Source organism: Artibeus jamaicensis, unplaced genomic scaffold (genome assembly GCF_021234435.1).
Source record: "Artibeus jamaicensis isolate MK-2021 breed Jamaican fruit bat unplaced genomic scaffold, CSHL_Jam_final contig_497, whole genome shotgun sequence".
Lineage (NCBI taxonomy): Eukaryota > Metazoa > Chordata > Mammalia > Chiroptera > Phyllostomidae > Artibeus > Artibeus jamaicensis.
Genome location: NW_026521863.1, coordinates 4778836 through 4792070, shown reverse-complemented (window position 1 = coordinate 4792070; position 13235 = coordinate 4778836). Strand labels below are relative to the sequence as shown.

Below are 13235 nucleotides of genomic sequence, written 5' to 3'. Positions count from 1 at the left end.
AGAGGCTGTCTGAGCAACTGGATATGTTCAAAAGCAGATCCATTTACAGCAAAAGGCTGGTCTGGTCTGGTCAGTGCTGGCCTTCTGTCCACCCACCTGCCCACTTCCTATCAGCATCTCTAGACTTCCTGACTCTCGCCTGACTTCCTGCTTTTCCTCATCATGTCCTGGCAACTCACATCCGCCCAGACCATAGTGCTCAGGCTGGGATGTGTCCGGACAGGGCAGGTTAGAGGCACCGAGACTCAGTGACAAGCACACACTTCCCTGCGGGGATCAGAGGTTGGAATGATAAAACTCCACAGTTGAAAGACGGCCTTGATCTTCACCATGTGTTGTGAAATGGTACTGTTGCTAATCTTTTGGTCATTTGCCTTCCTGAGCTTTTCACTCATGTGACCTTGACCCCTCATTGATCCCCGACCCTTTGGCTTCCCCAGAACTACCCAGGAAAGACAGCCTGCTTCCAGCTTCTCTTCTTTCAGAGTCTTGCTCAAAAACGAGGCACCTGAGACATTTCACCTCACTTTCCGAAGCCAAGTGCAGTTGGGTTCGAAGGAGCTAGCTTAAACGTTGGCCCTCCTGACAGATTTGGGCGACCTGCTGCTACCCCTCTGGTTAGAGATCAGAGACTCACGCATCTGGGTATCTTTCTGGGGTTTTCAGATGCCGGTGTGGCGTCATAGACGACCAAGGCTGACATTTCTTCCCCGTGACCGTGGTGGATGACGTGCCTCGATAGCTCTCCCCGTTGCCGTGGTAGCACTCCTGGACAACGGGAGTTTGTTCAGGTGGCACTGAAATCGGAGCAGAAGAAATCCGTGACTGACACCCAGAGCGGAGAACACGCGAAGCGCTACAGGACACGACACAGGGGTCTCTGTTGGTGCAGGAACACACTTCCGCCCCTGCTGGGCGGGACAGGCACGCAAAGAAAGCAATGGGCCCATAACAGCCTAGAACTTCAGTGACCTCACGTTTTTGGTAAATGGTTAATTTAAAACTCAGGCGGAAAAATAAGCAGGTCAGAGGACTTATCATTGGAGATTGCACCCAAACGCAAGCTTTTCCTTTTTGTGAATCTCCACTGTGTCCACACAGTTAGGAGGCAGACCAGGAGACACTTCCCCTGGTTCAGGCCTCAGGCGGCGATGGGCTGCTGGCAGGCAGCTGGGCATCCTGTCCCAGACTCTCTGCTTATGCAAAGCCAAAGCCTTGAGCTGCTGAGAAACCAGGCAGGAGATGCCCATTGCGTCTCAGGGGCGGGTTGAGGCAAGACTCTCACTCTCCTGGAGAAGCTCCGGGAAATCCTCTTGCACCCAGGTCCCCTCACCAACCAAAGCAGACGTCTGCTGCTTATAACAGATGTCTTCTACTTATAACAGAATAGAACATAAAGAGCTTATAACATAAGCTCTTTGAGAACAAAAGTACGATATTTGGGGAGGAGGGGACTAAGAGTATAATGTTAGAAGGTTCTCACATTATACATCTAGTAAAATACTATTGTTTGAAGGTGGGATGTGATAGCATACTGTAAACATCAGAAAAATACTAGGAACATTAAAAACTTGTTACACTAAGAGTGGTGATAAAAGACGATCAAAGAATACTTGATTAATGCAAAGACAGAAAAGACGACAGAGAGACCAAAATTCAAAGAGGACGAGGCGAGACAGCCAACTCGATGGTGGGTTTCAGTGCAGCCACAGTAACAGTTACACTGAACGGCCCAGACACTCGGAGGCTGAGAGACGCGAAGCATCACAGCGGCGCAGGCGGAGTTCAAACCGAGGAGCGGTGGTTCCAGAGATCAGGAGAGACACACGGCCAACGGGGCCGTTAAGTGAGGAAAACACGAACTCCTAAGTGCGTCTGCCTCAGAGAGAGCTGCAGAATACGCAAAGCAAACAGACAACCAAGGAGAAACTGGCACAGCCGAAGTCGGAGACACCGCCATCCCTCTCCCAACGCTTGACAGAACAGGAGATGGAACATTTGTGAGGATTCAGAAGGGCCAAACAACACCCAACGACAGCACCAACCAACTTGACCTTTGGCCTTTCCAGACCCTTCTACCTGACCACAGCAGAAGCCACGCTCTTATCAAGAGCACGGGCAACACTGACCATGACAACCATATCCTGGACAGTAAAACAGGCCTCCACAAATTTAAAGTAACTGAAACCACGGAGCACGTTCTCTGACCAGAGAGAAGCGAACATAAACCCGGCTTGTGTACGTGGGACCAGGGCTGGGGTAGAAGATGGCAGAGAGCCCCGGGTCCACTCCTACCTGGGCTGTCCAGCTGCTCAGTGGACCCCGGCGAGGAGTTGCAGGACGGGACGCGGCAGTATTCCCACCGCACCTCGCTGTTGGTTGTGTAGCACCACGGGGCCGTCTCTCCGTCGGGGTTGCGGCAGTAGTTCTCCTCCAGGTTTCTGAGGAGGAGGTGACCGTGAGTCTGGCTTTCCAAAAAAGGGGTTCACGAATAACGAGGTGCGGGTGCACTTGCCCTTAGGGCCATTGGACACGTGGCCAGCTAATTCTCCAGAGTGACGTAAACGGAGCAATAGGTGACCGTGTTTGCAGAGCAGGATTCTTTAGGATTCCGTAGAATTTGGGGACAGAAGCTTCTCTGGGGTAAATGATAAAAACATATTCCCGGACTGTGTCCGGTCAAGCAAAATAGCCCTGCTCCGCGGTGGGCCTGGAGCTCCGTGCTGGAGGGTGAAGGGTACTTTCTGCGATGTCCCTGCCTTAGAAGCTGCTGGCCCTGGCACTTCGGGGTCCTCAAACCCGACTGTGCATTTAGGTGAGCGCTCAGCCCGCGCAGCTGGGGGCCCACTGGCTGAGTGCATCTGGAGGACGCCCCCAGAACGTGCATTTCTGACAACTTCCTGGAGCTGTCCGTGCTGCCGGCCAAGAGAGCCGGACTCAGAGAACTGGCGTTATGGGGAAATGCGGGCGGAAGGTCACTTCCCTGGCGTAGGGCTTGACCAGCTTTCATTCCAGAATACTCTACCTGTAGTAACTCAAACGAAAGCCAAGTCCATGGGATTTTGCAGTTCGCTGGGCCACAAGGGGATGAGCCCAGAGGCGGACTTACTTGCAGGGGAAGTTTTCAGGGGTCCTGTTGTGCTTGTGTGGGGTCTGCTGGCTCCAGTGCTGACAAGTGTGCCCGGAGGTGGTGACAGCCACCGTCCCTCGATAGTTTTCACCTTTTCCCTCCAGACACTGACGTGTGGGGCCTGAGGATGGCGGGGGCGTTGCTGGAATCAGGGTGAGAAATCGCAGTGAGTGTGTTTGAAATGAAGAAGGCACAGGAAGACGGGATGTGGGTGGGTTCGGACAGCAGCAGCCCGGCTTCTTGGTAGAATCTGTGTCCACGAGATCAACTCAGGAGGGACCCCTCCAGGAGCCAGGCCCTCAGAGTACACCTTTCCATCTCATCTTTCCCAGCCAGTCCCCATATATGGTAAGGATCGGCATGGCGCCCTCGCCCCCAATCCTCACCTGTGCCAGTGACCCCACTTCCCCAGTGAGGAATACATTATTCACTGAGTAAACAGAACTAAATGACACCCGGTGATCTACAACACCAGCAGAGAAGCCATAAGAAAGAAGGCACAAGAGGAAAAAAAAAAAGAAGAAGGCAGTGAAAAACTGTCTCCAAGGAAGGGCACAGAAATCACCAAGTTCCTGAGAAAAAAAGAAAGATGACAACCAAAGGAACGGCTGCTCAGGAAGAAGGAGAGCACCTGAGGCACTTCAGTGCCCCAAGGAAGACGAGCAGACCCAAGAACGGAGAGCTGGCCCCCAGGGCCTGCTGGGTCCTTCCTGATCTTTGGTGGCTGTCATCTCAACTCTTCCTCCCTGGCTTCAGATTCTCAGGACGGAACTCTCAGAAGGACAATATGATAAAAAGCTTTCTCTCTGGCCTTCCCTGCTAAGTCAACCATGTGCCTTCTCACCCTGAACCCACTCTGAGATGGGCCTTCCAAAAACTGGACGCCAGACCCTCCTGCTCACAAAGCAGCACTCAGGGAGAGCCTGGTCGGTGACGAAACCCGTGCCCAGAAAGCATGGGTCGCTGTCCTTTCGAAGGGTGGCACAGCTACCCTTCAAGAGCCCACACCCAGCTGTCTTTGCCAGGAAAACAAAACAAAATCAAACCCCGGTCAATGGATGCTCTGCCAAGGACCTAGAGGAACCAAGAGATTGTTCTAAAAGAGCAATCATGTTCCACAGCATGTGTAGGGCACTTTTTAGGTACAACGTTCAGGCACAGGCACCTCTCTCTTTAATTCCAAGAGCAGAGCAGGTGAGGGGTCCTGAGGGTGGGGTGAGGCCGTACTCACTGCAGCGTGGAATGTCACAGAATTCCCAGCGCTTGTTGGGGTCCGTGGTGAAGCACCAGGGGCGGGGCTCCCCATCTGGGTTTCGGCAGTAATTCTTCTCCAAGTTCTTGTTTGGGAATCTGAATGCACAAGAAGAGTTTTAATAGCACTGAGTATTGACAGACAAGAATGCTTTTAAATGAGCAAATATGGAGCATCTACTGGGTGCTAGGCCCTGTCTGGCACCCACGGAGGTGACTGCATGAAGGCTGTCCTCAAAGGGGTGCCAATCTCATAAGGGAGATCAGCTCAGAAGTCTAAGGAGTGTGCTTTCCTGGCGGTTTCTGTAAAATATAACAGCTCTGGGTTAGTAACCTGATTGTTTAGACTGCGTGGAAAGCTGATGTACGCCAACTCCAGTTATTCAACTGCAAATACTTGCCGTTTTTAAAACACAAGGGACTCGCTTGTTGCCATCTTTGGAACTTAAAGAAACAATCCTTCCCATCTACCAGGTTCTGGTCCTGCTAGCTATTAAGCTTATGGAAACTGACAGGTTCCTGTGAGCACCTAGCCCAAGGGTGCAGGCCAGCGAGCGCCCCCCAGTGGGGATGCAGGGCTAAGACAGGGAGTTGCAGCCAGGTCACATGCCCTCTGGGTTGATTACACTCCCCTCCCTGAGGCTGTACAAGCTCAGGCAAGATGAGCTAAGCAACCAGCAATGGCTTAAGCAACTTCTAGTTCCTGGAGGTGTATTTTCCCAGTTCAGGTCCTTGAGGCCTTTCCTGTGATTCTTCTTTAATGGAAAAGGCAGAAGCTGTGTTTGGAGTTAACTCTTTGGAATGGGAGGTACAGGAAGTGCATGGAGCTGTTTCCCACAGTGAAATCTGGGGCTTAGTCTCCTTTCTGGTCAGTTTTTTTAGGTGCCAGTATGATCCTACAGCCTCAGAGAACAAAGGGAAAGATCAGAGAGCCACAGAAAGGGAGGGGTCTTCCAGAACAATCTATGTGAAGTAGGGCGAGCCTTTCTGGATCAGGGACTCTTATTCCTACAGTAAATCTGTGACCCCCTGGAGAATCTGGTGAAAGTCAGGAATCCTTGCCCCCCCCCAAAATTGCACTGATGTAAATATGCATAAAACACGTGTATATACGAAACCTCCAGAGCCCGTCCGTAGAGCGTAGGTTAGGAAGCCTTGAATCTCATCGGTATGAACCAAGGAAGAAGAATCGAGAGAAGAGGAAAGCACACGTGTGGGATAGACCTGTACTCCTACCCTTCCCTGCACACACGACTCAGCCAGGGCGCCGGTCACAACAGACTCCGGCTCCGAGGGCCCGAGACGCCACACGCCTCGCTCACCACCCTCGGAGCCCGGCTCTCTTCCTGGACTGCGGTTTGGGAAACAGGAGTGCGTGCTTTTTCTCTTGTGGCCACGTGGGGAGAGGCGAAGTCTGAGATTCCAGAACCCCAGATGCGTTCCCTTCTTGAGGAGTGCAAACATATCGCAATCACGTGAAACGCCCTGCAGCCATGAACACCGGTTCCCAGGGAGACTTACTTGGAAGGCAAGTAGCCGTGAGCGTGGGGGCTCTGGGAGCCCCAGGCCTGGCACTCGAGTCCAGACGTGGTCTTGGAAATTTTGCCCTCGTAGTTCTCTCCACTGCAATGCATGCACTCGACTGGGTAGGGGACGAGAAGGGAGGAAGGCAAGAAACTGAGGTGTGTGACGCAGAGGGAAGGCCACAGTCTCACTAGCCACGTCTCAAGTGGCACTGGCCCCTTGTTCCCATGCGCTTCCCGACAATCACTTGGCAATGAAATAGGCGATACTCAGTTTGCTAACACAACCTAAAATGTCACTCTTTCCTTCAAATGGTAAAATTAGCATAGTTTGGTCGAGACCTCCTCAGCTTTAATAGTCACAACCAAATCCAGAAATTCCACAAGGCCACTTCCTCAAACTGGGATGCCCTGGACCTTGTGGGTGGGAGCGGTTGGGGCAGGGTGCAGGTATTCTCAGAAGCCCGTAAGGTTTCTACTAGGACTTTTAAATAATATTTGGTGTCTTGGTTCCAATAAGGATCTCTTAAAATGCCTATGACAGCATCTGATGACACGGATGGGGCCCCCTCCCAGGACATGAGTGTGGGGCTTCGGCCTGTTCTCCTGACCTCGCTGGGGGGTGGGTTCACCTCAGCTGGCGGCAGTTCACTTTTTGTACGATTGAGAAGTGTGGCTGGCCATTCTTTGCCTTCTTACATTATTTAAAAATAAAAGCTTTGATTTGGAGTGATTAAGATAACCTGGTGATATAAGACTTCAAGTTGTATGGAGTCCTGACGAAAAAAAGGGTCAGACTCGGAAATGACAGTGATGCATTCAATTATGTGTCAATGATGTGGCAATTAAGGGACAAACGACCTCAGAGCGCAGTATAAAAATAGAGGCCCTAGAGTTGAACCAGATAAGGTGATGGGGACCTGAGTGTCACAGGTGAAGACTCTGCCACATGGCTGCACAAATCTGCTGTCCTCCACCCCCCCCCCTTGCACCAATGAATGGAGCAGGAAGTGTGAGAACACTTTTTTTCAATAGGATCTTCCCCCTTTTCAGCACTGACTTGTGAGGTGCGCCACTACCTTGGTTGACTTACTAAAATAATGAACTGCTGGTTTCCAACTGGCTCCTTACTTGGGCTTCGGTGCAATGAGGAAGTATCCCTCACTCAATGAATAGTGTTCAGTTGAATTGTATTGCTTTTGTGATTTTTTATCTCAACTATTTAACTGCAAATCCGTTTTTGTCTTTATGCTCTATCGAGCTTTAAGCCTAGAATGTTTGTATCTGGAGTTCACATGGGGTTTTGCATTGGTACATGTTGAAGGAACATTTTAATAAAAATTAGTCAGGTCGATACTGGGGGCCTGAGCAAAGTCTGGGCCTCCCCACAAGATTCGCGTGTGGCTCAGCTCTGTGCGCCACGGCACTAAATGTTCATTCACAGTGTCCCTGCGGGGAACGGCCCTGCAGCAAATGACTGCACGGATGGAGGGCAGACGCAGAAGCAGGATCTAGAGCCGCGCCTGACCTTCACACTCAGCAATGTTGCAGTAGTCGAATCTGGTCGCCGGGTCGGTGGTGTAACACCAGGGCCCCTTCTCGTCGTTGTCTGGGTTCCGGCAGTAGTTTTCGTCCAGCCCCGCTGAAGGGTGGCTAGTGGGTGAGAAACTGCGGGATGGAAAGGAACCATTTGGATCACACTGTAAACATCACATGTTGTCAGAAGCACAGAATGATGTGCCATCTGTTTCCTAATCGAGGTTCGAGGTTCTGCCCTCGAATGCATTCTAGCTGTGGGCTGAAGGGTTTGCATTGTCCAGTTTTCAATTTCTCTGTTCAGTACAGTGGCCAACATCACCATTATCACTGCATTTATGGACACATCTTAGAAGCAGAGCCAAAGTTCTGTGCACAGGCAGTAGAAACAAAAGCCTCACAAGCCTCGCAAGTTCCTGCTCTGTTCCAAACACCTGCTCCTGTCAGTTGCTTCTGTAAAAATAATCTCAGTGAGCACCATTTTGCCTGCGTGAATCGTGCTGCAGGTTACCCTGAAATCTTTCTACACGTTCTCTCGTTTAGTGCCAATAGAAAGGTCCCACCAGGAACATATGATTATTCTTATTTCACACAGGAGAAAACTGGGACGCGGCGCTGTAAAACCAACCCTTGCCTGAGTTTGATCGATTAATAAGTAGCCTCTCAAGAATTCAAGTGAGATCAGTCTGATTCCAAACCCCACGTTCTCTCTGAAATGCAGCTGTGGCACCGGGAGGGGCAGGGGAGGGAAGCTCACGTTTGGATCTAGAGTTGAGTTGCTATGTAGACATAACAAGTTAAATCCAAAACCAAAGACCCGGAGTCTAAAAGGGCAGGTTTTGTTTTGGATTCCTCACCCCACAGGCCAGAGGTGACCTAGATGACATCTAGGAGCCCTGGCAGGCTGTGGTTTGGCCATTTGGTTTACTCCTTGCACCTCAATGAGCCCTAACACCCTGAGAATGTTACCACTGCCCATTTCAGGGGGGTGCAATAAAGGTGAGTTTTTTGGTTGGGGGCACAGGGTAACAGACACCAAATCCTGCTGGACAAGCATCGTCACCACAAACTTAATGGTACCCGATGTCCTACTGGGAAACAGACACTGAGAAGGATACTAAATCAATAAGGAAACTAGGAGATCGAGCATGTTTCTTTTATACTTTACCCACTCTTTCCCTCTGCAATGCTGTTGTGAGCACGTGGCAAGAGCTCTAATTTGGTGTACGTTTGATTTCAGTCAACTGAGCCCCTGCAGTGGTCATCTCCGCTTTCCTCCCAGGCTCAGCCTAGAATTCAGGGTTTCGTTCTTCTTTTTTTTTAAACTAGGAATCCTTCTGCGATCTAGGTGTCCCCGAGACGCACACACACAAAAGCGAATGGAGAGCAACCACTTTCTGCATTTAGGCTCTAAATAATCGATCCATTCTGCATCGACATCCCTAAGTTCTCTCCCCACACCTGCCTGGCTGCCTGTTCTGGCTGCAGTCGGAGGGAATGGCACCTTCTAAGTGCACGAGGTGAGCCCAGAGATGAAAGAGAAAGCCTTACTTAGGTTTGTGTGGGGAGCTGTCGCTCCATCTCTGGCAGGCCACCCCGTTTTTGGTCTTGGACACCGTGCCCCGGTAGTTCTTCCCGTTTCCGGTCTTGCACTCTGAAAGGAACACTGAACAGAAGTCCACGCAGCGGTCAGTTCCTTGCACAGCCAGAGAGTCAGGGGAAGCCCCGCACTGCTCGCCGCGTTGAGAGAAAGGACGGGTACGGTGGATGACACGGAGGTCCTGCCAGGCAAGACCACGCTTTGTGTCTGTGGAGGAGCGGCAGCTCTCGAAGCCACTTGGTGCCCGGAGGCATGTATTCCAGGCCACAGCCCCTCCGCGCACCGGGCACAACGTTAGGTGCTGGAGGCACATGGCGCGTGTGAAACAGGGGAAGGTCCTCCCGCTGTGGAACTCACATCCTGGTGGCCCCAGGGGGCCACCTGCAGAGAGTAAGCCAGGACGCAGCCTCATGGCGATGTGTGACTGAATCGGCAGCTTGTTTTGAGAGTGAAGGGAATGGAAGTAAGGGTTGTCAGACAGGGCGGGCTTTTCCAGCGCCTCAGCTCTTTGAAGCCCCCAGCATTTCGAATATGAAAAGCCTCACACAGGGTGATAAAGTTGTGGTCTACTCTCAATGTTCACAGCAGATGCTCTGGACCAGCCACCACCGAACCAACCACAGGGCAGGGGCTTTAAAGCACAGGGTCAGGTGGCCGCCTGTGTCTCAGGTGTTTCAGGGAGGGCGCCTGTGACTAGCAGGCCACTTTCTAGTGTGTCTACCCACTTCCGGTGCCACCAGCGGGGTCACATGCTTACCAAGAGTCAGCTGCTTTTATCGTCAAGGCTTTTTCTACAGCTGTATTTGATTAAAGACGAGCTAAACCAATGCGGCACGACCCACAGTTACTGCAGTATTGTAAACTGAGAGACAAATGAGAAAAAAGGCTCGTTTTTAACTAAGTTGAATGCTTTTGAGGACTTGAAAGAGTTGGGTGGTTTTAAAAATTGTTGTCAAATCCACTGCAGGGAACCCACTCAGAGTCGACCCTATGAGTTTGGGGGAGATGATAAAAATGTAAAGGTGTTTCACAGTCAGACTGATGCATGGATGTCTTAGACCTTACTGCACTTCAAAGAGAAGGCACCGGATGTCGTAGACAAGGCTGTTGGGGAGCAGTTCATGCAGGAACTGGGCCCCGTAACTCCTGTCGGTGGCCCACATTCAGAGACAAAAAGCCCCCCCTCAAAATGTGCCAATGCGAACTTGTGTTTTCAGTGAAAATAGAAACTATTCAAGGTATACGTGTATCATCTTTCACAATTCCCCACTTTGGCCAAGATTTTAATCAATTGACCAACTATCTGGGGAGAGGATTTCTAACACACCTATAGCAAACTAGTGCTTTTAACCCACCTGCCTGCACGAAGGTGCAGCTGCCCCTTCATTGAGGTTTACCCTCATGATACAGGCCCACAGCACTTACACAAGGTGTAAACTCAAGGCACGTTTGAGGCCCAGCAGTCAGGGGAGACTTTGAAAAGGAGGTGAGGCTTGAGTGGAGACCTGGGAGGTGAGAAGGGACTGTCCCCAGAACGAGCAGAAGAGGATCCCAGGTGACAGGTGGGAGCGGGTCAGGCTAAGTGAGCCCAGCACGCGGGTGGCCTTCAATGATGGTGGGGGGTGGGGGTGCCTGTGGCCCTTGGCGAGTGTCTGGATTTTATTCCGAGGCACTGAGTTTTTGAAGCAGGGGTGTTGCAGACCTGCCACTGCAGGGACCTGGCGAGGGATGGTGGCAGCTTAGACCAGGTGGAGGCAGTGGCCAAGGCAGCAAGTGGCAGGTGTCAGTGGGACACCAACTATTCCCAGAACATCGCTGGTGGGTAACGCAGCAGTGGGTCCCACACTCCACAGCAAAGAAACAAGCACCCGAAAACGCCTGACTTTTGACTTTGTACCTCTCCTGTGTTTGCACGGACCTGCCAGTGTTTACATAACCTTTCGCTCCTCTCTGGCACCTGGAAAACGGGCAGCTTCGACTGTGCAAGCTGAGGCCAGTGGCACCGCCGTGTCCCTTCTGCTTAACAGTTTACGCGTGGCATTTGGCGTTAGTGCTGAGATTCCCACAGACCCCTCGCCCCGCTTTTGTAAATCTGGTGGATAGTAGGTCGTCCGATGTATCACCTGCTCTGCTCGCTGTTTGTAAGAACTAATAGCTTCAGATAAGTTTGAGATCTAATCAGCACCCTCATCCCAAGAGTTCAAGATACACAGTGGGGAGGAGGGAGGGGAGAAGACCCACAGCTCTCATTAGACCTGAGCAGGTGGACAGGTGCACAGCGATGATCCCTGACCTGAAGGACACTTCAAAAACCCCAGTTCTGCAGCGGGACTGCAGAGAGGTCATTGTCAAAAATGCATAGAAGAGGATGTTCCTTGTTGTCTTTCACACCAGTGGTAACCCGACATTTGCAAAGCCAGCTTGTTACAACGTAAGTGGTCATAACACCTCGCCAGCAGCAGAGTTTAGGAGGCAGTTTTAAAAGCATCGTACTTTCACTTAAATCTCCATATACACTTCGTGAACTTTTTCATGTCCAAAAAGACATGAATTTCCATAGAAAGGTAGGCCGTCTGTCGTCCTAACCAGTGGCACAGCTGATCTAGGATTCTGAAGAAAACTATGGAAAAGAAACCGTGACTCTGGCCCATTTTCAAAAGACAGTATTTCAGAGTCTGAGGGACACACAGACTGTGACCCCCCTCCAAGGGGAAAGTTTAAAAACTAGAACTTAAAATGTCGTCACTATGCAAATGCTGCTGAGGAGTAAAAACATCTCGGTGTTTCTTTGTTTCTCCAGGTTCAGTCCCAAAGCTAGGGGTCAAGGACCACGGTCCCTGCAGAACAAAGTCAAGATCATAAGGAACATCTAGACCCCCCCACTCCTCCTTCAAACATAAAATAACACTTTGAATATTTTCAGAGTCATAGGGGTAGAAGTGACTTTGTAAATATGACCCCATGGTTTTTAAATTAAGAAAAAGAAAATACAAAAGGTGCAGGCATGTACTCACTCAAGCGCCACGGTGGGTTCATGGCCATACCTGGCCCTGACCCCCAATTCCCCGTTGCTGCCCCCCCGCTCAGCATCTCCACCCTGTGGCCTCTTAAACTATAGACACAAAGGAGGGGGTAGGGGGAGGGCAGGGAAGGGAAGGAAACGAACAGGAGGACTAAAAAGAAAATATTGTACTCACTTCTCTTCTCAAATAAAACAACGTCTCTCATCCTGGAGACTTGGGCGGTTTTTCTGGTTTGGTCCATGAGGTCACATTGTTGCTCTTTACTGTGATACTGGAACGCCCTGCGGAGAGAGTCAGGAAGCTCAACCAATGTCTTCCTTCAATCAGAAAGCAAAATTTTATTGAGAAACAGGAGACTCTAAAGATAATTGTGTCTCTTGATGGACCAAGGAGCTCATGATTGGCGCTTTCAATCCAGTGGGGGCGATTGTCAAGGAGACACTGTGAAAACAGCCCAGCAACACAGTGGCTACTCTCGGTTTCTTTCTAACTTGACCTTCCCCCTTCCGGTCCTCCGACTTTTCTCTTTCTGTTTCGGCTGCTCTCCTTTTTCTTCATTCATGTTCTTAAGTTCCAGAATATTTCCTTTTGTATTGGAAAGATTGCTTTGAACTTACCGGTATTCCCCAAATGGACTATATGAGCCCTGTCATTTCCCCTTGGCCTACCTGCCTCCATTCTACCCCCTCCCACTCACCCGTCCTTGCCCATCCACGTGGTCTTGCTGAAGATGTCACAGAAAGCCACCCACAGTTGCCTCTCCAGTCCCATCTCCTGTCCTACGTGACCCTGTTGTTCCAGCCACCTTGGTCCCTTCCTGGTCCCTCAGCCGAGGGCAGGGCCTGGAATGCCTCCAGTTATATCAGTATTTGCAAGCTCTCACTCACCCTTCAATGCCCAGCTGGGGTCCCACCTCCTCCCCGAGGTGCCCTGGACTGCATCAGCACTTAGGAATTGTTCTTCCCTCTGAATTGTATGGAGCACGTATTGACTATGTCACTCATCGATACCTCCCATTGGCTGGGTTCTTTTAGACATACATTTTATCCAGTTTCATGACTATATCATGACTACAGCGGGCAAGGTCGGGACCGTGTGTCTGCACAAAGAGCTCCCCCATTGCAGGGCTACCCACCAAATACCCCGGGCCACTGTCTCTGGGCTTCGTTGCT

General features: G+C 51.0%; 1 protein-coding gene across 1 annotated transcript in view; it reads right to left on the bottom strand.

Annotated features, from left to right (window-relative positions):
* PLG (plasminogen) overlaps positions 1–13235 on the bottom strand; it is a 38654-nt gene that overhangs the window by 20611 nt on the left and 4808 nt on the right. The window contains exons 3-10 of the mRNA XM_037126052.2: positions 12238–12344; positions 8992–9106; positions 7433–7572; positions 5903–6023; positions 4362–4480; positions 3110–3272; positions 2296–2441; positions 638–797 (exon numbers count right to left, since the gene is read on the bottom strand). Of these exons, the coding sequence (XP_036981947.2) occupies positions 638–797; positions 2296–2441; positions 3110–3272; positions 4362–4480; positions 5903–6023; positions 7433–7572; positions 8992–9106; positions 12238–12344 (1071 nt within the window). The remainder of the gene's footprint in view (positions 1–637; positions 798–2295; positions 2442–3109; positions 3273–4361; positions 4481–5902; positions 6024–7432; positions 7573–8991; positions 9107–12237; positions 12345–13235) is intronic.